Source organism: Conger conger, chromosome 3, assembly GCF_963514075.1.
Source record: "Conger conger chromosome 3, fConCon1.1, whole genome shotgun sequence".
Classification (NCBI taxonomy): domain Eukaryota; kingdom Metazoa; phylum Chordata; class Actinopteri; order Anguilliformes; family Congridae; genus Conger; species Conger conger.
In genome coordinates, this window is record NC_083762.1 from 58,372,541 (window position 1) to 58,397,490 (window position 24,950).

The 24,950-nt window shown below is 40.2% G+C and overlaps 1 protein-coding gene across 1 annotated transcript; it reads left to right on the forward strand.

The window, feature by feature from the left end:
* Positions 1 to 493: 493 nt before the first annotated feature.
* ftcd (formimidoyltransferase cyclodeaminase) lies at positions 494 to 18,181 on the forward strand. The gene is made up of 17 exons (XM_061236400.1): positions 494 to 731; positions 1,148 to 1,331; positions 1,986 to 2,114; positions 2,944 to 3,032; positions 3,553 to 3,732; positions 5,539 to 5,676; positions 5,769 to 5,900; positions 6,011 to 6,072; positions 6,619 to 6,751; positions 7,155 to 7,316; positions 8,280 to 8,323; positions 9,284 to 9,422; positions 9,685 to 9,780; positions 9,999 to 11,470; positions 14,027 to 14,060; positions 14,145 to 14,776; positions 15,120 to 18,181. Exons 1-14 carry the CDS (start codon positions 678 to 680, stop codon positions 10,074 to 10,076), a joined length of 1,620 nt encoding a protein of 539 aa, XP_061092384.1. The 5' UTR covers positions 494 to 677; the 3' UTR covers positions 10,077 to 11,470; positions 14,027 to 14,060; positions 14,145 to 14,776; positions 15,120 to 18,181.
* Positions 18,182 to 24,950: the final 6,769 nt, after the last annotated feature.

Below are 24,950 nucleotides of genomic sequence, written 5' to 3' on the forward strand. Positions count from 1 at the left end.
ATAGGATATTATCTTACAGAGGCACGGCAGTTCAAAGTCTAGTATAGCAGTTAATATTTAAAACCATAAGTTAGTAGACTGAAGTGAGGTAGCTGCTCCAGAGTTGGGGGTCAGGGCTGACACCCTCACATACGTTTCGGAATTGAGGAATCATGCTCTATCTATCTACCTATCTATCATGTCTTCCACATGTCTCTGTTCGAGATGTATAAACTGAGCAAGTGTTCTGTCTTTTTGAACCCTTGTTCCCTTCCCATGATCTCTGTGAATTCCTCATATTCCCTCTCTGTGCACCATGTTTTTCCAGATTTCTCCTTCAGTATTTTAACCATATTTCAGTGTGCATCGACATGTCAGCTATTGGAGCCCCAATTGGTCCCAATAGCTGTCATGAGGGGTGGTAGAACTGGTTCCCCCCTCCCTCCTCCTTTTGTGCTTTCTCTGTTTCACTCTTGGTTGAAATGTAGCCTTGCTAAACCAGTCTGCCGTCAGAGAGTGCTTGCTTCAGTTTTTGGCTAATGAGCAGACAGGAAGGCCCTTCCAGGTGACCTACATACAGGCAGCGGAACAGAGGTTAATCATTCAGCTTGTGTACTTGGCTGTGTCGGGATAGCTGGACGTCTCTCTTTTCCTCCCTTGCTCACTCGCTCTGGGGTGGACTCCGATTCCCAAGCAATATGGCCAAGCTGGTGGAATGCGTTCCCAACTTCTCGGAGGGACGAAAAAAAGAGGTATGAGGCCCGTTCAGGCAGGCTGAGTGTGGGATATAAAGCAGCAGGAATGTGTGCTTTCATGTAAGTGAAGCAGAGCTGCCTGGCATGTTTGGTCTGTCAGACAAAGGGATTCTACATGCTTGATAGGCTGGGCTTGTTCTCTCATAAGATTCTGCTTTCATGAGGTTTTGTGCAGACTGTGGGACACTGGGTGTGGCACAATCAGATTTATCAGGCTAAAAGGACAATGATTACCAAATATGTTACCAAATGACAATCATATGTTTACATGTGTTTCTATTGTTAGATATTAGACTAATTTGAAACAAATGACACAACTCACCTCACCTCTGAAAAATTGTTTTGAATGTACATTTTCTCAATTGAGTAGTGCAGTCATCTATAAAAGGTATTCCTGAACAATACGCATGCAGGTGATAGATGCCATCGCTGACGCCATCTCCAGGACAGACGGGTGTAGTTTGCTGGATGTGGATCCCGGGGTATCCACTAACCGCACCGTCTACACCTTTGTGGGCTCGCCGCAGGCCGTAGTGGAGGGAGCGCTTAGCGCTGCCCGTGCCGCATTCAACCTCATCGACATGACCACACACTCCGGTGAGTTCCCCCATCACATGACCACACACTCCGGTGAGTTCCCCCGTCACATGACCACACACTCAGGTGAGTTCCCCCATCACATGACCACACACTCTGGTGAGTTCCCCCATCACATGACCACACACTCAGGTGAGTTCCCCCATCACATGACCACACACTCCGGTCAGTTCCCCCATCACATGACCATACACTCCAGTCAGTTCCCCCATCACATGACCACACACTCCGGTGAGTTCCCCCGTCACATGACCACACACTCAGGTGAGTTCCCTCATCACATGACCACACACTCAGGTGAGTTCCCTCATCACATGACCACATACTCAGGTTAGATCCACATCACATGACCACACACTCAGGTGAGTTCCCTCATCACATGACCACACACTCAGGTGAGTTCCCTCATCACATGACCACATACTCAGGTTAGATCCACATCACATGACCACACACTCAGGTGAGTTCCCTCATCACATGACCACACACTCAGGTGAGTTCCCTCATCACATGACCACATCACACATTGATGCCACACCCCCTCATGAACCCCCTTTGAAATGAGCAAAGGCTTCTGTCACAGGTATTGCTATAGTCATTCCCAGTTGTCTGTGAGAATCCTAACACAAACCCCCTGTCTGTCCGCATGTTTAGGGGAGCACCCACGGATGGGTGCCTTGGATGTGTGCCCCTTTATCCCTGTCCAGAACGTGACCATGGATGAATGTGTAACCTGTGCCAACCTCTTCGCTGAGAGATTGGCTGACATTCTGAATGTGCCAGGTGAGACAGTCATGGTGTCCAGCTTCAGTTATTCAAAGCTTCTAATCCTCATTCACATTCGTGAACCGCAGTAATCCTCAATTTAATGAACGACATCATTTGAAACAGGGCCCTGGTTTCTACGCAAATAGACATGCTTATGTATGATATGAAAATAACAAGGATTTGTGAGATAATGAGGATCGTACATAGCCTCCACTGGCTTCCTATTGCCGCACGCATCCGATTCAAGGCCCTAGTGTTGGCATTTCAGGCTGCTAAGGGGACTGCCCCACATTACATACAATCCCTGATCACTCCCTACTCCCCAGCTAGACCACTCCGGTCTGCCAGCTCTGGTCGCCTTACGGTTCCCTCTCTACGGGCACCTGGCGGTCGAGCTGCACGTTCACGCCTGTTTTCCGTTCTGGTTCCTCAGTGGTGGAATGACTTGCCTACCACTGTCAGGACAGCAGAATCCCTCCCCCTATTTCGACGCAGACTCAAAACACACCTCTTCAAACTCTACCTTAGTCCTCCCTCCTGATTTACCCCGCCCCCCCTTCTGATACCCCTATCCCTGTCTAACCCCCCCCAAAAAAAATAAAAATAAATAAAAATAAAAATTGCACTTATGATGATGACTATATGTTTAGAACAGCAGTCCAGGTGTATTTTCCTAGTTCTGGATGTGATGCTTTGACTTGTGGTAGAACCTATGCACTTGTAAGTCGCTTTGGATTAAAAGCGTCTGCCGAATGACTAAAATGTAAATGTAAATGTAAAATGTACATAGAGTAAATGCATAGTAGACTATAGGACCAGAATGTGATGAGATGTGTGTTGACAGTGTATCTGTACGGTGAGGCGGCTCGTACAGAGGAGAGGAGGTCCCTGCCTTCTGTGCGAGCAGGAGAGTATGAGGCTCTGGCAGAGAAGGTGAGCCCAGATTTTACTGAGTAAGAAATGTGTTTACATCATGCTGTAACCTGTCCTAAGGGATTACTGTCCTTTCATCTGTGAAAGTCACAATGATCTGCACACAGTTTCTATATGTTTAATTGTCCAAATTAAAACTGCACCCAGATAGATCTTGTACACATAGAGCAACTGCATATTAGCCAGGGTGATTGAACAAAATAGCTTAATTTATGTCACCAGAAATTAATGTAGCTGTGATTTCATTAGAAAACTCAGCAGTGAGTCAATGCCCCTTACTCATAAGCCACAGAATGCTTCTCTAAAATAAATAACCTTGAAAAGAAAATCTGTGTGTTTTTGTACAGATAGGAAGGCAGGACACACACCCAAAATGTAGTCAGGTGCTGACTAACGAGGGTCAATCTTAACAGGAGAAGGATAGTCGTACAGCAGGACACTGTGTGTAATAAATTACTTGGAAGAGTGTGCGCGACTATGATTTTAATGAGGTGTGGTTTATGCATCCGTGTGTTTGCAGCTGAAAAAGCCAGAATGGGCCCCTGATTATGGCCCCTCCGTGTTTGTGCCCTCCTGGGGGGCCACAGTGGCCGGTGCGCGTAAGTTCCTCATCGCGTACAACATCAACCTCCTGAGCACCAAGGAGCAGGCTCACCGGATCGCCCTGGACATACGAGAGCAGGGCAGAGGCAAGGGCCAGGTATGCCAGCGTGCACTGATCTGAAACCTATTATTTCAGCATGCGCTTAGCTAAAACATATTTCAGTAATTGCTTATTTATAACATATTTCAGCATGCACTGATATAAAATATATTTCCGCATACACTGATATAAAGCATATTTCACAAATGACTAATCTAAAACATATTTCAGCATGCGCTGATCTAAGATATATCTAAAAACTATTTCAGTATGCTGCTGTTCTCAAACATATTTCAGCATGTTACTGATCTAAAACATTTCAGAATGCACTTCTAATACACCTTCTCTGACCATTAATAATCTGCTTTAAAAATAAAGTAAACAGGAAGTTTACTGAAGCTCCTGGCCCTCTTCACCTGGGCTGTGTTTGCTATGCTGTTGTATTCTAGATAACTCCAACCACCCAGACATGTCATCATCACAGAGAAATGAATGTTTTTTAGATAGTTGGTTGAAAATAAATGATTAAATCTCTATTGTGGTTTGGTTGAATCTGGCCCATAAAGTATGTTTATAGTACAATGTATCCCCTGCTGTAAAATCCAGCTATGCCAGCTCGACCAGTTCAATTTTCATGCTGGTCAAGCTGGCATAGCTGGATTTTACAGCAGAAGGTCATAAACTGGTCTAGCTGGGTATGACCTGGTCAACCTTCATGGCCAAACTGGTTATAAAGCTGGTCGAGCTGGGTATGAGCTGGTCCACCTGCTGGTACTGGTAGCTTGCCTGAGCCGTTTGCTGGTCAACCAGCTACCACCTGTTTCAATACATAGTGAGAAACGTATGTTTCCTGGGCAGAATGCGTCATATGTGCGCCTGAAAATTGTTGCAAAAGGCTTAGTAAATCTGGCCCATATAGATTATTATCCTTGTTGTTTATTATACACAGCTTTTTTTCTCCATTTTTATTAAGGGTGTCAATAATTCTGGAGGCCATTGTAATGTTAGTTTGAATATTGGGGGGGGCTGAAAAGCACAAACTGCAACCTTGTAGTGGGGCCCAGGGGGCATGGCACCAAAATTAGTTTTTTTTTAATAATACATATTTTTAATGCGCTTTTTAACATTTCACAGGTGATTGTCTGATGAAACAGATCCCAGTAAAAACAACGATAGCTATACTTGAGTTTAACTTTCGTATTTATTTGCAAAGAAATTGCAACAGAAAGTGAGAAAGCTTACCGGCTTTCTGATTTGAATCATAGTAAGACTCTTATGCACACTTTTCCAGAAGGGGAGGCTTTACCAAAACAAAAAGACTTGCCACATTTATCAGTATTTTGTCTTCTGAATACCCCTTGTTGACCTTGCTGTAAGACCGGAATGTGTTAATTACCCCCTTCAAGAGAAGCAGAGACATTAAGGTCAAAGACTGTCTGTCTGCTGGGAGAGAGACAGAGAAAGACTCCTAGTAAGCACTTAGTTCAGAAAGCGGTGTAATAGTAATAAGGATTAACACTAAAAGGTTATTTGTAATCATGTGATTGTCTTTATGTTAGCACACATTGTCAATTAAGAATTGATGAAGAAAACTTACAAATATTAGGCCTATTTTGTAATATTGGGGGTTGGGTTCTAACCCTGTATCCCAGTAAATTATAGCCTTAATGTTAGTGCTAACTGTGGCTGCTCATTCCAAATTTGAAGATAAGAAAATAACCTGGGATGTTAAAATTAATAAACTGATCTTCTGTAATGTGATGAACTCTTTTCTTCCGATATTGTGTGCTTACAGTATCTAACTGTGTAATTGAGACTAAAGAGCCGTCCTTTGGTCTGAATTGCTGAGTTTTTGTGTCTCAGCCAGGACTGCTAAAAAAGGTACAGGGAATGGGCTGGTACCTGGAGGAGGCAAATCTGGCCCAGGTCTCCACCAACATTCTGGACTTTGAGCTGACGTCCATCCATACCGTCTATGAAGAGGTCTGCAGGGACGCCAAGGTGAGGAGGTGCAGCCACAGTCAGGGGCCGTGTCAGGAGAGAGGCGGAGTCATCATTGTGATGGGGTGCTGTGCTCTGGGTGTGCCGCACAGGACTTGAACCTGCCAGTGGTGGGATCCCAAATTGTGGGCCTGGTCCCACTGAAAGCCATGCTGGACTGTGCAGATTTCTACATCCAGAGGGACCAGCTATTTGTGTTGGAAGAGGAACACAAAGTGCGGCTGGTGAGTACTTACCCATCAATCTCTGCTCATGCATTAACTACAGAATCATTTTTACAAAATAGACCAGAGATTAATTTATCCCCTGGTATATTTCTCTCTGTCTCTCTCAGGTGATCAGCAAACTAGGATTAGATTCCCTTGGACCATTCATTCCTAAGGAGAGAATAATTGAGTGAGTGACATCTCGCAAGGTCATCTGGCATAACCATTTATGATATTATCGGTTCATAGAGATACAGATTTACCGGAGAAAATAATTTCTGAAGGGTACAGTGGCTCAAACCCACCAGAGAATGACCCTTAATGTTCTTGTTGCAAACCCAATTCCTTGACTATCTTAAAGAGGCTAAACACAGGGAGATTGGTGAGTGGGTGATTGGTCAGTATTGGCAATAGATGCTGTGGCTGATTGATCACGTTTACACATACATTGTGTGGATGATTGGTCCAGATTGTACATGTATGTGTGGGTGATTGGTCAGATTTGTAAGTGCATGTGTGACTAATTGGTCAGGTTTGCAGGTCCATGGTGTAGCTGATTGGCCAGGTTTGCAGGTCCACGGTGTGGGTGATTGGTCAGGTTTGTAAGCACACATGGGGCTGATTGGTCAGGTTTGCAGGTCCACGATGTGGGTGATTGGTCAGGTTTATAAGTGCATGTGTGGCTGATTGGTCAGGTTTGCAGGTCCACGGTGTGGCTGATTGGTCTGTTTTGCAGGTACATGGTGGAGGACAGCTCAAAGGAGGACAGGCAGCTGGTCTCCTTGTCAGTACAGCAGTTTGTCCGCAGTGTCGGGGCCAGGACGCCCGCACCAGGAGGTGGATCAGTCTCAGCCTTGATTGCTGCAATGGTACCAATCCCAACCCATTTTCAAGCACACTGGTCAGTGTCCATCTACAGTAACACACCACCTCCCCTGAGGATAAACATATCTGTAGTTCACCTGAAGTTACACTAAAAACCCCAATGCTTAGTTGGGGAAACTAAGTCCATGATATGTATGAACACTTTCCTGACAATTATTGTATTATTATCTTCAATTCTTGTGTTGAGCAAATGTACAGTAAATTTAACAAGTCAAAAGAAAGAATGCAGCTGACATTTCAGATTTTAGACACTGTAGTTCCCTGTAATACTTTTTATTTTCTCTGCAGAGATCAGTGCTGTTTCAACAGGAGAACTGCTCCAAGGCGTTGTGGGAAATGTAGTCAGAGGCCTGTATGTGATATTGCTGTGCTTTCTGGCTCCCCTAGGGGGCAGCACTGGGGTGTATGGTTGGACAGATGACCTATGGGAAGAAGCAGTTTGAGAGCCTGGACAGTGTCATGAGGAGGCTCATCCCACCCTTTCACCAGGCCATTAGCGAGCTGCTGCAGATGGTGGACGCTGACTCCAATGCCTTCAGCCACTACATGGTGAGCTGGGAGACAGCCTGAGCTGACTCAACATGCAGAACACATTTCCCTTCTCTTTATACACCATACCTGGCTGCCCTCGCATAATGATGAAATTATGTAAGACTGCCAGACATGGACTGGATGAGAGAAAGGAAAAGGGCAGCAGGAGCTCATGAAATCTTTATGTGATTGCCTCATAGTATTACTGGATGTCTGGCAAGCTTAAAATCATTCTTCTCTTTTCCAATGGCTTGCACTTAATGTTAAACTCAAGGAAACAAAGCCAACTAGCAACATGAACTGGTTTATTTGTGGGTCTTCCTCTGCATTGGGGTAAACAAGTTGGCAAATTAGAAAAGAGAAGCAAACCTGGAATAGAACTATCAAAAAGTGTAGTTTGCCTTTCATTTCATTCATTGTTGTTTGTGCTTTCCTTTACATGTTATGAATTAAAATGAAAGGCATTATTTATAAGTTTTATCAAGTGTGTGGTCTGCTCATTGAGCCATATACAGGACTAGCACATTGTATTTTATTTTAAATTATTTATCTTGTTGGTCTTCTCAGAGTCCACCTCTGTTCTCCTGTGATGTTCACTGGCGAGTTGTCAGCGCTGAGGCGTGATGCTGGAATGGAATGTGTTTGTTTGCATGTTTGAGCAGGTGCCAGCAGTAATGTTTGACTGGAAATCAGTTATGCCAGGGTATGGAGGAAGGTTACTGTCAGTCCGAGGAGATAATTCTGTCATAACATGAAGGAGTGTGGAAAAAGAAGTATAGAAACTAGTTTATCCTGCCTGTTTCACTTCCAATGACAACCTGTTTGTTTGCTTATCCTCTGAAAAGTGTGAATGTCTCTTTTGCTTTTCTATATGGGCCGTGGCCCAAAGTTTTTTGAAACAAATGTCATCTTATTAAATGAAACAGAAGAGGAATTCCCCCAAAAATGACCATTTCAGACTCTGACCTTTCTTCTTTTCAGGCCGCCCTCAAAATGCCAAAGAACTCAACGGATGAGATAACGAGGTAAACGCAGCAAGAAGGTCTCAGGTTCGAATCTTGAGGCCTGTGTCTGTGGTTTCATGCTCTCCCTGTGTCCACATGGGTTTCCTCCAGTTTCTCCCCACAGTCCAAAAACATGCAGGTTAATTGGAGTGTAAATTGGAGTGTGAGTAAATGTTGTGTGTGGCCTGTGATGGATTAGTGACCTGTTCAGGGTGTATTCCTGCCTCTCACCCAATGCATGTTGGGATATGCTCTCCATCCCCCACAACCCTTGAATAAACACATTAAATAATGGATGGATTGAGGAATAGATGGAAAGTTCATCTTTTGGAACTCTCAAGTGGTCATCCATCCTTGACTTCCACTTTCACTGTGGTATAAATAATTCCTTTTGCCATCCAACAAAATGGGGAAGGTCTGAGAAACAAAAATGAGGCAAAAGGTTGTCGCCTTCGTAAATAAGACATATCTAAATTCCTGAAAATCTCAATAATTAATGACTTTTTAAAAAATGGAGCAGTGATGAACTTTTCTGGAAGAGGATACAGGTGTATTTTGCCGCCAGTGAGAATGTTTCAAGAACCAAAGACATCTCTTAGAGAACCTGGTTTACAGCTCATTGTGAAGATTTATATCCAAACAATCCAAGGGTACCTCTTCAAGTTTTTCAACATCACATGATGTTGTCAATCGATAGAGGACATTTTCACATCAGTCCAGTTATTGACTGTGTGCAGCGGAATTGTACTTGGCCTCACAATAAATGATTAGATGGTGATGTAACTTTAACATTATGAAATAACTGCTCCAAATCATGATTATAGACTGCTGAGGGAATCATAAGCGGGAGCTCCATGTATGATGCGACGGCTGGACTGATGTGAAAATGTTCTCTATCAATTCACATTATCAAAAATAAGGGTAGATAACAAAAAATTTGAACTATCCCTTTAACCCCACCCCTATTCCGGTTCTGTCCAGGAGGGAGGCAGCTATGGAGGAAGGTCTGATGAAAGCAGTGGGTGTGCCACTGTCTCTGGCAGAGAAAGTAAACCTGCTGTGGCCTAGTCTGAAAGAGATGATGGTCTATGGAAACGTTGCCTGCAAGTCTGACATCCAGGTAAGAGACATAGCGACAGACGGACAGACATTTCAAGTGCATGTCAAAGCATATTTCAGATGCTCTGTTAGATGCTGTCAGATAAGCATCATCTCCAGAGTAAAGTGCTGTAGTTTGGCACAACACATAACACTCACAGGAGCAGAAAGTTCAACGAAGCTTAGTTTTAGTCACCCATTGCTTCAGTGAAATCATTGCTTTTTCTTGTAGGAGGCAATATTCCTGCAGGGTTGTAACATACCCTGTCATCTGTTTTGTTCAGGTGGCAGCTAAGGCCCTGGAAACAGCAGTGTTCGGGGCTTACTACAATGTTCTGATCAACCTGAAAGACATCACTGATGAATCTTTCAAAACAACTGTAAGTCGTGTGTGTTTGCAATGATGCAAATACATTGCATTTGAACATAATTTAAAAACTTTTATTAACAGGAAAAATACAATGTAAATACAATACTACTAATAGTGTAACAGTTAAGGGGACATGTTCCCTGTTTCCTGTTCAGAATAGAATATAAAATTCAAGAGTATTTTAAAGAGGTTTTTAAGATGGTCTGTGGTTTTTTGTTTCCCTTGTAGACTCAGCAGAGGGCCTCTGCTCTGCTGCTGGAGGCCAGAGAAAGCGCAGCAGCAGTGCTGGAGGTTGCTGAGAAGTGATGCCTGGGTAAAGGAGTACCCACAGTCCAGGCTTCACACGGGGCCTACAGAAACAAAATAAATCTCTCATGCCAGTAGTGCAGTCTCATTGATTCATTCAGAAAATCATACACGCTCATTACTCACATGTAGAATTCAGAAGCCATGAGACGGCACCAATAAGATTTTTTAAATTTGCCTAAAATATTAAATGGCACAACTGTTGTAGAGCCGTTTTTTGACAGTCTTTGAGGCCAAATTAATTTGTTGAGCTCATAGTTGCAATAGTCAAGTCATATTTATTTATAAAGCACATTTAAAATGGCTGTACAATTTCTGAGCCATTCCCCAGCCTTGTATGCACCACACCTGGAACAATGGAATGCTGTTCCATTGTTATTTAAGAATGTTCAGCTTCACGGCAGGAAACCTGGGTCCTGTTCCCAGGTCTCTCAGGGAGAATGCAGTGTAATTGAGAAATACATATCACTAACAGCCATGCGTTAGGTCAGGACGGGCTCCTTCAGAAGACTACACATTACAAATGTGTCCTTGTTTCTAGTTTATAGTCTTTAAGAAAACTCTTTCCTGGCTTCCTTTTAACTCACTCTGATGACCTGCATTGTTTTACTAATTTATTGTTTTTCGTTCCTCCATTTTTTAAATTTGCTTCTATTGCTCCTGTTGTTTTTTACTCCCAGTTTGGATCAGTCAGAGGAAAATGCACTTGCTTTAGCATAACCCATGCTAAAGCACTTGTCTTTTGTACCTGTTTATTTATTTATTTATTTATATTTAATTGATTCCTTTGACTTGAATATAGCTCCGCTAAGGGGGAATTTAAGTGTTGGATTCACTGACCATAACACAGTTCCCCATTTCCCATTGATGAAACTGCTCTGAGAAGGGTCTGTGGACAGCTCTCTGGTTCTACAGGGCTACATTGTCTGTACAGAATTTTGATTAGTCCGTTTTTTAAGCGAAGAACTTAGTTTTGCCTTGTTGTTATTGCTGCTTTGCTTTCAGGATGTAGATGATTGATTGCTTTTTCCCTGGCTGCAAACCACATTTCCCTTTGTGGAACAATAAAGTAAAGTGGGATAATGGTTTTATATCTTATTTTATATTATTCAGTGATTGCCATAATATTTATTTTTCTTCTTAATTTTACTTCTATTGTTCTCCTATAGTGATAAAATGCAATCCCATTCGAAGGTGAGCTAGACAGTTTCGATCAGGTCACCCTTTCTTCATTCCACCCCTTTCAAGAAGATGTTTGGCTGCTGTGTAACAAGAATTAGTCCCAGACCACGCCTCTGTGTAGGTGGATAGGCAGCAGGGTTATAAATCACTCCGAGGCATTTCCGAGGGCACAGCTGAAAGCCTACTGTACACCTCTTAACTGCCTGATCTCTGTAAGTATACCGCAACATTTCCACATTTGTAATTTATTCATATTAAGTTCAATAAAAAAAAAAAAAAGTTGAGCAGTGTATTTGCTTGATGAAAGGCACTGTTTTTTATGCCATTGTGAGATGTTACTTCTGCAATTATTAGCATTTGTCAGTTTTTGTCTTTGAGTGTTCATGTGCATTGTGTATTGGCAAACATCTATAAACCATTTTTCTATAACCCATACCATTATGCCCACAAGATCTATCGCATTTAAAATAAATGTATGTATTATCCCAAAGAATTCTCATGTTTGGGTTCTGTCTGTGATTTACAGTACTGGGATTTAAAGGGGCAGTTCACCCAAAAATAAAAGAAAAAAATGTTGACACTGCACCCAATAATACTGGCATGCTATAGTAGAGACTTTTTGCGGGGATATACACAGTCGGCATACTTTGGTACTTTGGTAGAAACGAGTTTGGTAGAAACCATGCACAACAAGGTCTGGATGTTTTATATTTATATTTAGACAGAGACGCTGCTGTTTAGTTTTTTTATGTACATTTTTGGTGTCTTAATTTCCACAAAACTGGGTCCCATTGAGGTCCATTGTATCAGGGAGAGTGGTGGTGGGTATCAAGAAAACAAATTTCAGTAAAACAATCTAGATTAATACATGCCAATATGGGTACGTGGAAGTTTTATTTCATTTTTGGGTGAACTGGCCCTTTAATCTAATATTAGATGTACTGGCCCTTTAATCTTTAATCTACCTGTTATACCTCGGCAATAAAAAAACCTGTAGGGCCACAATGGTCTGTATCGTATGATCGGCACACCTTTACCAACAGACAAGATCAGGTTTTTTTAAGTAAGCGTCTGTTCAAAGATTACACCGGTAACTCCACTCTTAACGACATTACAGTTAATGAGAAATTGAGTGATTTAATTATTTTATTAATCCTTAAAGGTACAAGGTACTTCGGTCACCTAACGGTCAAGAGAGGAGAGAGGAATTGCAGAAACAAACAACCTGTTTATCCTTCCCACAGTCTATGAATATAACACGTTATATAAAGCATTGTTATAGAGTTCAGTGTTCTTGTGCACTGTTTTGGAAAGCTGACAGTGACAAGCGCAACAGACTGCCGTCTTTTTGTAGTGTTCTAGTTAGAAAATGTTCGCCGAACAGGTGACTTTATGAAATGTTGCTACACAACACAACATTTATATTTTTTTGTCTTTTTGAAGTTTTCACTTTAGCTAACTATATTATGGGCGAGCAAGTTCTTTGGCTATGTAATTAAGATATGATAGTCTACCACAAACGATGCAACTGTAACAGTTTGAGAGAAATAAAGATTTAGCTAAACACGGATGATTGAACACGTAAAGAGATAAAAGGAACGCGTAGCTTCCAAAATTACACTCCAGACAAGCGATCACTGAAACTGTGTATACTATTACTTATCTATAAAACAATACCAGTTCGCTATCAGTAACAACAAGCAAATGAGCTATTACTAGTTAGCTTCCCGAATTTACAAATATCCGCAAAACGCTTGTGCAATCGCTACTATGTTCATATTGCCATTTTTGTACATTTGTCAAGCTAACTATAGCCAATTTGCTTGTTGCTACTGATAGCGAACTGGTATTGTTTTATAACTAGATACAGTGGTGTGAAAAAGTGTTTACCCCCTTCCTGATATTTTATTTTTCTGCATGTTTGTCACACTTAAATGTTTCAGATCATCAAACAAATTTAAATATTAGTCAAAGACAATACAAGTAAACACAAAATGCAGTTTTTAAATGAAGGTTATTATTAAGGGAGAAAAAAAATCCAAACCTACATGGCTCTGTGTGAAAAAGTGATTGCCCCCCCTGTTAAAACATAACTTAACTGTGGTTTATCAAACCTGAGTTAAATTTCTCTAGCCACACCCAGGCCTGATTACTGCCACACCTGTTCTCAATCAAGAAATCACTTAAATAGGACCTGCCTGACAAAGTGAAGTAGACCAAATGATCCTCAAAAGCTAGACATCATGCCGAGATCTAAAGAAATTCAGGAACAATGTGTTATCCATGTGACCATCTTCACATGGATAATAAGCAAGAGTTTCAGTGATCGCTTGTCTGGAGTGCAATGTGGGCAGCTACATGGACAAGCAGAATAAGCCCCCACGCCATTGGCTGTGGCAGTTAGAATCAATTTTCAACCAATAAGCTTGAATTATTGTACAGCTGTACAATGTTTTGGTACAGAGGCCCGTCAACTGCATATTTTGAAACCCAAATTTAAGGACTATAAACACAGGCAGAGGGTGAGTCAACATGTCAGTGAGCCTTTTTCAATGAAAGGAAGGTCTTGTAACAATGTTTTAACACAAAAATCTTGCCAATGACCTTACGGTCATCCTGGCTGCGAATTGCAGCGCACAGCATACGGTTCATTATAATTCTTTATTGATTTTTTTTTCTGTAGGTCCATTGCTTATTATTAAATAGACAAGAGGGAACTCTGTTTTGTGTGCAATCATACATTGATTTGATTTTGCATCTACTTTCAGATTTTATGTTCCAGAATGTTTGGCAGCTGTTCAGGTAACACATTTTTCTACTTCTTCTTGTTTTGAAGTTTCCTGAACTTGATAAAAGGATAAAGTGTTTTTTTCATGTTCTCTCCAGGAAGCACACATCCCTCAGGGTATGATGTGTATGATGACCAGCAAAAGAAGGATGGTAAACATCAGCCACGCCCTTCCCATGGTGGTGATCATGATCACCAACATGATTCTGACCACGGTCATGACCAGCAGCAGAAGAAAGATCATTGCGATGACCGTCGCCGCAGCCCAAAACGTTCTCCTGACCGTCGCCGCAGCCCAAAACGTTCTCCTGACCGTTGTCACAGCCCAAAACGTTCTCCTGACCGTTGTCACAGCCCAAAAGGTTCTCCTGGCCGTCGTCACAGCCCAAAACGTTCTCCTGACCGTTGTCACAGCCCAAAAGGTTCTCCTGGCCATCGTCACAGCCCAAAACGTTCTCCTGACCGTTGTCACAGCCCAAAAGGTTCTCCTGGCCGTCGTCACAGCCCAAAACGTTCTCCTGACCGTTGTCACAGCAGTAGTGATGATGAGCATGGCAGAAAGGGTCATAAAAAACATGGTCATGGGCACCGCCATGGGCACAGGCACGGGCACGACCATGGGCACGGGCACGACCATGGGCACGGGCACGGGCACGACCATGACCATGGGCACGGGCAGGGGCATGGTCACAGACACAAGAAGCACCGTCAACATTGTGGACATGGAGAGGTAAGTACATATATAGTTTAATTAAACTATGAATTTCAAATGACGCTTCTTCAATATTTATTTTAATATTCATGAAAAGTGAATTTGCCTGTACCATACTGCAGCTGATTTTAGAGTGAAATTTTGAAATGTATGAGATTTTTCATGCTGTACAGACTCTGTGGTTTGCTGATGTTTGTGGGCTGGAATAGGTGCACTTCCTAGATGCATTTAATAGTTTAATTGTACACCTGCACAGCATGATGACGTACAACACTACAGCACAGTGTGAGCAGACACCACCTGCCACTCATGCTGTGATAATGTTACTGAGGAGGGTGTGACTTACTTTTGTGTCCTACAGGGCTCTTGCAGCAGTAGCAGTAGTGATTGTGACTAGAGCGACAGTGACCTCTACAGGACCGAGAGGGTACTGCTCCTCCCAAGGATCAACAATATTCAACAACTAATTTCCTTGTTTAAATTTTTATGAAAGGTCATTTGGCATTCTAGACCCTGGCTATAAAGTTTTCAACAGCCTATAATTTAGCATGTTCAAAATGTGAAATTTCTTACATTTTACAATTGCATAATCTTCTTTTTCTGTACTTGCATGAATGTATTCTACCCTGGAAAACATTTGTATATTTGAAACAGAAAACAAAGTATCATATTACATGACTAATATAATGGTATGTGTTACTACAATATGTACAACGCAGAAAATTACTTCCAAATTAAATACATAATTATTAATGTGAATAATTCATCTGAATTCCTGGATTCAAAAGCCATTCTTCTTTACTTAATACAAATCGCAGAAGAAATACAACGACATGGATATGTCCAGGAAGTACAAAATGATAATGAGGCAATAACATTTTTACATGTCATTTGGCAAATCATTTTACATTTTAAATATATCTGCTCACTAAAACCGGGCTTTTAAAATCTTAACATCAGTGAGAGTCTGTCCCGATTTTCTTGTCGTTCCATCGTAATGATGCGCACATTTAACGATTTGGCAACGACGGGCGATCACACACTACACGACTTTTTTGTTATCGGAATTCTGAACACAGTAGAAACGCTCGTTGCCATAGAGACCACGGGTATGGGACAATCCCAAACGGAGATGATGGAACTTGATAGCCCACAACAGCTGCTCTTGTTTGTGCTGTGAAGTCAAACAGAAGGGGAAACAAATAATTTTGGTGAGGCAATGGTTGAGCAGACGCAGGCAACATGGGTTGTCTGTTCTGCAGCGACAGTTGTTGGTGAGAATATTTACAGTCATAGTTACACAGACAGCGTATGTAGGTCTTTGGCATAGGCGCTTTGGCATAAATGTTCACCTAGCACACACTTATGTCCGAAGAAATCAATGGTCATCCAATCTTTTCAGTCTTTTTTAACATTTACAAAACTTACACTTTAAACAGTAGGCTAGTTACCTTGGATGTGTGTTCATTACTTAAACAATGAAATCTATTTCAAAATGCAAGGGATCTATTCCTACATAAATTTCACCACATGCAGTACCATGTAATTCCAATGGAGGGAAGAAGGGTGAAACTGATGTAGGATTAGCTGCCATGCATTTTTTAAATATGATAGGTGGTCTTCATTTTTTTTTAATATGAAAAATTCTACAGGTCTTGTAGCGTCTGTTAAGATAGACGTCATCATGAACACCAGTACGTGCCAAGATATTTAAATAACAAAAGAATGCACCCCACCACCCTTCCAATGAGCTTACAAGATTTCCATTTCATAAAAAAAAATTTTACTTTTGAATTTGATTCAATTATGATTATCTGCTTATATAAGTACACATATCATATAATTAAATAATACGTGTTTATAGACAAGTTTATAGGATTTAAGGCATTTTTAATCATGAAAAAACTGGTTTAAGTTTTTTTAACCTGATCGGTGTATATAGCACAGCATATTTTATGTACATTTAATTTTCACACACCAGTTTTAAATGTGTTTGCCATCGAGTGCCCTCGATGGCAAACACATTTAAAATCCAACCCCCAGCACACAGTGGCAGTACAAATCTAGATTTTCAATCCTGACGATGGCTACATGCCAAATTAATTTACGTCAGCATGGGTACACCAGGCAGTCTCCAATATGGGCACTTTGCCCACTCAGACTTCAGAAGCACTGGACAAACAGGGATATAATGGTGGTAGTAGGCTTGTATGTTCAGATTCCAGGGCCTGAAAATTCATTACATTCTTTACTCTGATCTTCAATGCTGGGTCTCTTATAAGCCTTAATTCTGTAGCCACCTGATGTCCAAATATACTATCTGTCACTGGCAGCTTGGAGAGTAGCAGACCTTTAAAATAAAAAGGTTTCTGGAGCTCAAGGTCATCTGAATTATTATGATGATTGCGCCTCTTGTTGGGCCTTTGTGGAGTTGGGGCAGGAGGAGGATTTCCAGTAGGGTGAAAGTGGGAGCAGAGGACATTTCAAATGTCTCTGACATATCATCACTGGATTCATCATGCCTTGTGTCATCCAACAGCTGTCTATCAAGGCTATTATCAATATGGCATTTTTTCACATCAGTAATATCACTAAAATTCAACCTATTCTTTCACTGCTTGATGCTGAAACCTTAATACATGCATTTGTATCTTCTAGGCTTGATTATTGTAATGCCCTTTACTCTGGTCTTCCTAGTTAATTAGAAGTCTTCAGCTTGTTCAGAATACTGCAGCTAGAATAGACAAAAACAAAAGCAATTGAACTTATAACATCCATTCTGGCTTCTCTTCACTACCAGTACAAGCTAGAGCTGATTTTAAGGTCCGTCTTTGAACTTATAAGGCCTTGAATGGTCTTGCAGCACACTACCTATCTGAGCTGATTACACCATATACGTCCTCTTCGCTTTCTCGATGCAGGCCTTTAGTAAAGAAAAAAATCTGTTGGTCACTGAGCATTTGTCTACCGTGCACCTTATCTCTGGAATGGCCTTCCATTAGAAGCACGTTTAGTTGAAACATTTAAATCAAGACTAAAAACATACTTGTACTCACTTCATTACAGCCTACCCTAGAACTGCATCCCTATAACACTGGTGGCAGGTAGGGCTAGTAGGGCTGTATTGCATTTTGGTGTTTTAAACACTGTTTAAATATTGTGTTTTAAATATTGTGTTTTAATACCATTGCGTCTTTGTGTTGTAAATATTGTTTTAAATACTGTATTTTTAATACTATTATAAATTGGGCTGTGTTTTAAATACAAAAATTTTGATTTGATCTTTTAAATTGTTATTGAATTACATTTATTTTCCTTTCTTCCTTTTTTCTTTAATGCATCTTTTTTCTGCATTATTTGTAAAGTGTATTGGGACCATGTCGCATGGTGAGTCTGCACTTTAAATAAAATTGATTGATTGATTGATTGATTGATTGATTGTCTGATTCATCAAGCTACAGCAGAAGCAAACAATCAACAACTATTAAACTGTAGATTAAGATCATGTACAAATCCTGGTAACAATTTCAGTTTACAAACATGATCAGTTTAATAACTTCGCAATAAGCTATTTCTCAGATGAGACTACATACAACATTCAGAGTTGCATTGAAGATTTAAAAAAATATTGCCTCTATTTTTCAGGGTTTTCCTACTCATTTTCCAGGCAGTATCGTTTTTCAGGCTCACGCAAGCAGATTTCTGCCTTGGTTAATTGATATCCAGGTGCAGTCTAATTACTTACCAATTATGGGTTATTGGTATGCAGGCTCTACCATATTTAAGACTGATTGTCCCTCTGCTCTGTGCTTGAGTGTTACATGGTGTTTCAGACAACGAGCCAGGTAGAGGTAGCATGCAAGGCTGGTTTACTCATTAGAGATCTAAAGGTGTGTTAACCTGATACGGTTACCCAAATACAGGGTTTCTTTCGTATTTTCTTTCACCTATTGAATCAAAATAGAGGTTTTCCCCTTTCTCCTTAGATCAGTGGTTCTTAACCTGGGTTCGATCGAAACCCAGGGGTTCATTGAGACAGTCTCAGGGGTTCGGCAGGGGTCATAAAATATATACCTATGTTTTGAAGAAATCATATTTTATTTTTCCAATTACGAAGGGTTCGGTGAATGCACTGATGAAGCTTGCAGGGTTCAGTACCTCCAATAAGGTTAAGAACCACTGTCTTAGATTATATTGGAGAGAACCCTAGATTATATTAGTGTTTATCACCCATTCTTGTGGTAACTTGAAGACGCCCTTTTTGTTTGCGTCGGGTCCTCCGTCCCCCCGCTCTTACAATATTATAATTTTCTTTGAACTATGAACATTTCAAACCCTAGGTTGCATATGTACACACGTGTGGGGGGCAAGATGAGTACTTATACTAGTCTGTCTCACCACAAGATACATGATTTTTGAGGAAGTCCATGCTCCTTAAATCTAAGCCTGTTCATTTGTCAGTGTTTTGTCACCACTCCCACTTGGCTTTGGTTTCAGCTGTTTAGTGTATTGAGTCATTAAAGAGGCAGCCCTAGTCTTGACCTCTTCAACTGGCATTAAAAAAAAAATGTATATGGACATTTGCATATTTGACATTATATATATTCCTTACATGTAAATCGAGACTCTTCTGATTAAGGCGCTTATATTGGTCTATATTATAATGCAAGGTGTTTGCATAAAGAGGAGAATGGGGTTTCACCAATCACATTAATGGCAGTTACTGCCCACCCTGTGAAAATTAACAGAAGTTTGATTTCCTTAAAAAAAACTTTTTTTAAATGTATTATTTAAATGGCCTTTGGTAGAGATGGCACAGGCAAAATAAATGGCAAGGACCTGCTGTGAGACTCTGAACATGTAATGTCGGTTCCTCCCAAAATTCTTCATTTCCCATTTTAAACCGTATAGTGGTCCAGTTGCACATCTCATTTGTAAATGTCATTTTGTTTAGTGCCTAGCTAGAGACATAGGTGGATGATGAGTTATTCGATAACTAGCTTGTGCTAGGTGGACTACACCCCTGAATAGGCTATAGTAAGCCAATTATGTGTACACTTGCTGAGGTAAGACAAAAGTCTAATAAAATGATCAATGTTCATGTTAACAACCATCCGCGTCTACATCCGGTGAGGGAGGGGGGCATTTCACAAAGCTGGATTAGCTACTAAGTAAAAGCTGGAATTCTCCCAAATCTGGAACATGGACTGTTCCAGGTTTTGCTCAGTGCAGTTATCCAGTAATCCTGCTTTGTGTAAAAAATTAAATTAAATAAAAATCCCTCAACGGACGAGGATATCTCAGCGTCTTGTGAAGCTTGGAGTGAGGAGAGAGAGAGACACTGTACACTGAAAATACATGGCTACATGTAGCAGCATCAAGTTTATTACCAGTGTTTGGAGGAGTGTCATTGATTCAGCATTTATACTGAATCTGTGGTGGGCTGCCACAATATAAGATTGGTACACTATATGGAAACCATTACATTATAATGTCTTTATACTGTGTATAACTAGATCCACAACGGTATCCCTTGTTAGATGACACTCCTAGCAAAATTTGGTAACAAACTTGAGGCCACTACATTTTGAGTAAAACCTGGAACAGGTTTAGATGTACATTCTTTAGATGTAAGGAACATATATCATGTAAAATATCCATATTTACCTGATTTTAATGCATGCAAATGTCTATGTATATTTTCTTTTTTTTATGTCAGGTGAAGAGGTCAAGACTAGGGCTGCCTTTTTAATGACTCAATACACTAAACAGCTGAAACCAAAGCCAAGTGGGAGTGGTGACAACACTGACAAACGGACAGGCTCAGATTTTAAGGAGCATGGACTTCCTCAAAAGTAATGTATCTCGTGGTGAGAGTGAGACTAGTGTAAGTACACATCTTGCCCCCCACGCATGTGTGTACATAGACAACCTAGGGTTTGAAATGTTCCTAGTTCAAAGAAAATTATAATATTCGCAATATATCTTCAATGCAACTCTGAATGTTGTATGTAGTCTTATCTGAGAAATGGCTTATTGTGAAGTTGTTAAACTGATCATGTTTGTCAACTGAAATTGTTCCCAGGATTTGTACATGATCTTAATCTACAGTTTAATAGTTGTTGATGGTTTGCTTCTGTTGTAGCATGATGAATCAGTCAGACAGCTGTTGGATGAGACAAGGGATGATGAATCCAGTGATGATATGTCAGAGACATTTGAAATCTCTTCTGCTCCCACTTCCACCCTACTGGAATTAGGCGTTGCAGGAAATCCTCCTCTTGCCCCCACTCCGTAACGGCCCGAGAAGAGACACAATCATCATAATAATTCAGATGACCTTGAGCTCCAGAAATGTTTTATTTTAAGGCAGATGTCTCCTAGTCTCCATGCTGCCAGTGACACAGATAGCATATTTGGACATCAGGTGGCTACAGAATTAAGGCTTATAAGCATTGAAGATCAGAGTAAAGAAGGCTGTAATGAATTTTCTGTATGAGGCCCGATAATCTGAACAGACAAGCCAACTACCACCATTATACCAACAGCCTTTATACATCCATTATACATTATACATTATACATGCATCTCAGACACCTCAAGTACCACTGCTACCACTCACACAACCACACTCACACTATCAGTTTCTACCACCATCATCATCAGCCATTATGAGAATGTTACAAGATTAGCGTAGCTGCTCAAACAAGGCCTCTCCTTGGCCACTTGATCAGTTTATCGTTGACATTTTTGTTCATTTTTTAACTTTCTTAAGAAAGAATTTATACTGATCCTGGACTATTTTGTGTATAATAGTTGAGTTTTGTTAGTAACTTTATAGCAGTGTGTTGGTTGTATTTTAAATTACTTAAAATTAATAATTTGATGGTTGTGCTTTTTCTGTTTAGTTTTGTTTACACTCTCCATGACACATTGAATACTGTTTGTACACATCTGATGGTGTTTTTCTCAACAAATTGACAAAGTTATTGTTAATTTAGCTGTCTACCACAGGATATTGGAGTTGGAAGTACATTTGTGGGTATTTAAATCTAAATCGGGTGAACGGTGAAGGAATTTCAACCCTTTTTATAGTCCCCCCCAATTTTATAAGCTCAAAAATAATTTGAAAAATTAACATAATCATAGATGAAATATGTAATTTTATACTTGGTTCAATATCCTTTGCATACCATGACTTCCTGATATCCGTAAACTATCAACATTACCAGAGTCTGGATATCTTATTTTCAGGTTGTCCTACAAGCAATACTAACACTATATAACTATATAAAATAACTTTTTTTTTTTAAACCTTTATTTTAGCTGTCTACCACAGCTAAAATAACAATAACTTTGTCAATGTGCAAATATTTATGGACTGTATGTTGGATATGTGAGAGGTTTAAACCATTGATGCACTAGTGTTTGGTATTCAGAGTGCCATACGTTGAACAAGGGCGTCAGCGGTTGAATTTGGACATAAACATATTTTTCTCAATCATCACTATCCTGACAGTTCAGGCCCCAGTACTCATGCCAGTCCTTATTGATGGATTTTAATCTGCTTTTAATATTATCCAACCACACCCACTTGCAGAGATGCTTCTCTCTCTTTTTAAACTTGATTTGAATATTATAGCTGGATAATAGACTTTAACTAGCAGGTCCCGATGTGTGAGTGTGAACGGTGTTCATCCCAAGCATTTGTAGCCTAGTACTGGTTGCCCTGCAAGGTTGTTGTTTGTCTCTGCTGCTTTAGATCAGTGGTTCTCAACAGGGGGCCTTGAGATGATAGCAAATTATTGAAACTTAATCCTTAATTCATTTTACATTTTGATAAGATTATTTTTGTGGCCTCAGAGTTTTATACCTCTGTGATTGTCAGAACTTGTGTTGGTAACCACAGTCAGACTGTTATCAGCAAGAAATTCCATTGTATTCAGAACAGTTATGAATAATTTGTGTCCTCTTACTCCGAATTTTCAATGATGTACTGTATTTCGCATGTTCAGAAGGAACACAACTGAGAGTATCTTTAAAAAGTATTTTATTTTATTTCATTTCCATGTGAATTTGTCAAATTATACAGGAATAAATAAACCAAATAAACCAGCCAAATCAGAAAAAAATCCCTATATTGATGCTGGCAAAGCAAAAATGTTTTCTCTAGTGGATGAACACCATGGTAATTGAAAGTCGCCGCTGCTTCTCACTTCCATCCAATAGTGAATTTTGCCGTGGTCTTTTTTCATGTCAAATGTGGTGCTTTCCTTGTATGCTACTCTTTAGCAACAGCTCTTCGGCTCACTCCCTTTCTCCTTTTTCAGTTTTCTGATGTTCTACTGTAATATCATGGTGGGGCTGCTGGGTGGCCCGTCCTGTTGAGATACTGTTCTAATGCATTGATGGGCCCAGATTGTGGTATTAAAACCAAGCTGTGCTACTGTCAACAACTCCAAAGCCACACATTGGCCAGTGCGTCGCACTAGCATTGCCCAGGGATCGATTTCAGTTGGGATGTCTCATTGCACACCTGCAACTGGTCCACCTGTTGAGCTATAAATTAAATGTCATCCTCTGACTCATCTCTGTATGAGGCAAACTTCAGAATGGCAATCGTGCTTGGCTTCTCACACTTCTCAGACCGCATCAATAGCAAAGGTTGCACCAGTGTTTAGTGATTTAGTGACTGATATGTCACATAGGCACACATCACAAATCAATTTAAATTTCAGGATTGGTATGAGCAGACAATGAAACAGTTGAAAGAAGTGATAGACCAGAAATATCAAACTCTATTTTCCATTTATGTAAATGTCTTCAAGACTGCTTTTGTGTGAGTGGATTAAGCACACAGTCCTACCAGTCAGTTTAGTTTTCAAATTAGATCTCACCAGATGAGAAATTAATTTAAGCTAGAACTTTATGTTTGCTATTGGAAATGCTTGGCCATATGTTTGGGACAAAGACATATTTTCTTGATTTGGCTCAATACTCACATGTGGTTAAACTGCAAATTATCAGCTTTTCAAGACACCAAAATGTTAATATTACTGTTACATAAATTAAAGTAGTCATTAATACATTGTTACATATGCTTTGCATGCAATGTCTGCTTTGAGTCAGTGACCCATAGACCCATTACCTGGGCCCAGTATTTAAAAACTTTTAATCTAGATCAGAATTATACATATTTTGAAATACACATTTTTGCTATCTCCGATCAAATTGATCTGGTAATTTTTAGAGAGGATCATTCTGATCCAGATACCACAAGACCAGTTTTACAGAATGTAGATTTGTTGAATTTGGATATGTCTCTATCTGTTTGTCAAAATGTGCAACACTTCATTAAAATAAACATACAGTGCCATGAAAAAGTATTTGCCCTCTTCTTGATTTCTTCTATTATTGGATATTTGTCACACTGAATGGTTTCAGATCTTTTGAGGAAATGCAATATTAGACAAAGAGAACCCACAATTTTGACATTATTTATTCATTTATTTAATGAAAAGTGTTTCACCCCTGTGAAAGTGATTGCCCCCTTAAACATAACAGCTAGTTTCATCTCCTTTAGCAGCAATAACTACAACCAAACTATAATTTCATATTATATAAGTATATAATTATATAATTTCTGCTTTAATGAAGATGGTACAGTAGGTATAGGGTTTCAAGCAAGAAAAATAACTTTGATTTCAGTTATTTTCTGTCAATCAGATGTGGACTTTTGTGTTTTGTATCATCGTCTTGCTACATAATGAAATTACACAACAGCTTCAGCTCATTAACAGATGAACAGAGATTCTTCTTAATAATGTTTGGGTGCAGAGCAGAATTCCTTGTTCCTTCAACGATGACAAGTTGTCCAGGCCCCAAAGCAGACCATCAAACTACCATCGCCATGTTTTGTATGATGTTCTTAATGTGAAATTCTATATTTGCTTTACACCAGACATAAAGGGGCCTGTGTCATTCAAAAAGTTCAGTTTTTTACTCTTCTGTCGAGAGAAGGCTTGGTGCTTTTCCTCCAGGTGCTTTTTTGCAATTGTGAAATGAGCATTGATGTTGCTCTTGGTTAGCACTGGTTTCCACCATGCTACTCACATGAATCCCTTCTCTGTCCTGTCTCTTTCTTATTGTTGAGCCATGTACACTGGCATTAGCTGAACCTAGAGAGGCCTGT

Bases quoted from the DNA above. Each gene is read 5' to 3' on its own strand.
- ftcd (XM_061236400.1), top strand. From the start codon at position 678: ATGGCCAAGCTGGTGGAATGCGTTCCCAACTTCTCGGAGGGACGAAAA. The intron at 5,901-6,010 runs GTGAGTACTTAC...TGTCTCTCTCAG, and splicing joins AGGAACACAAAGTGCGGCTG to GTGATCAGCAAACTAGGATT. The intron at 9,423-9,684 runs GTAAGAGACATA...TGTTTTGTTCAG, and splicing joins CCTGCAAGTCTGACATCCAG to GTGGCAGCTAAGGCCCTGGA.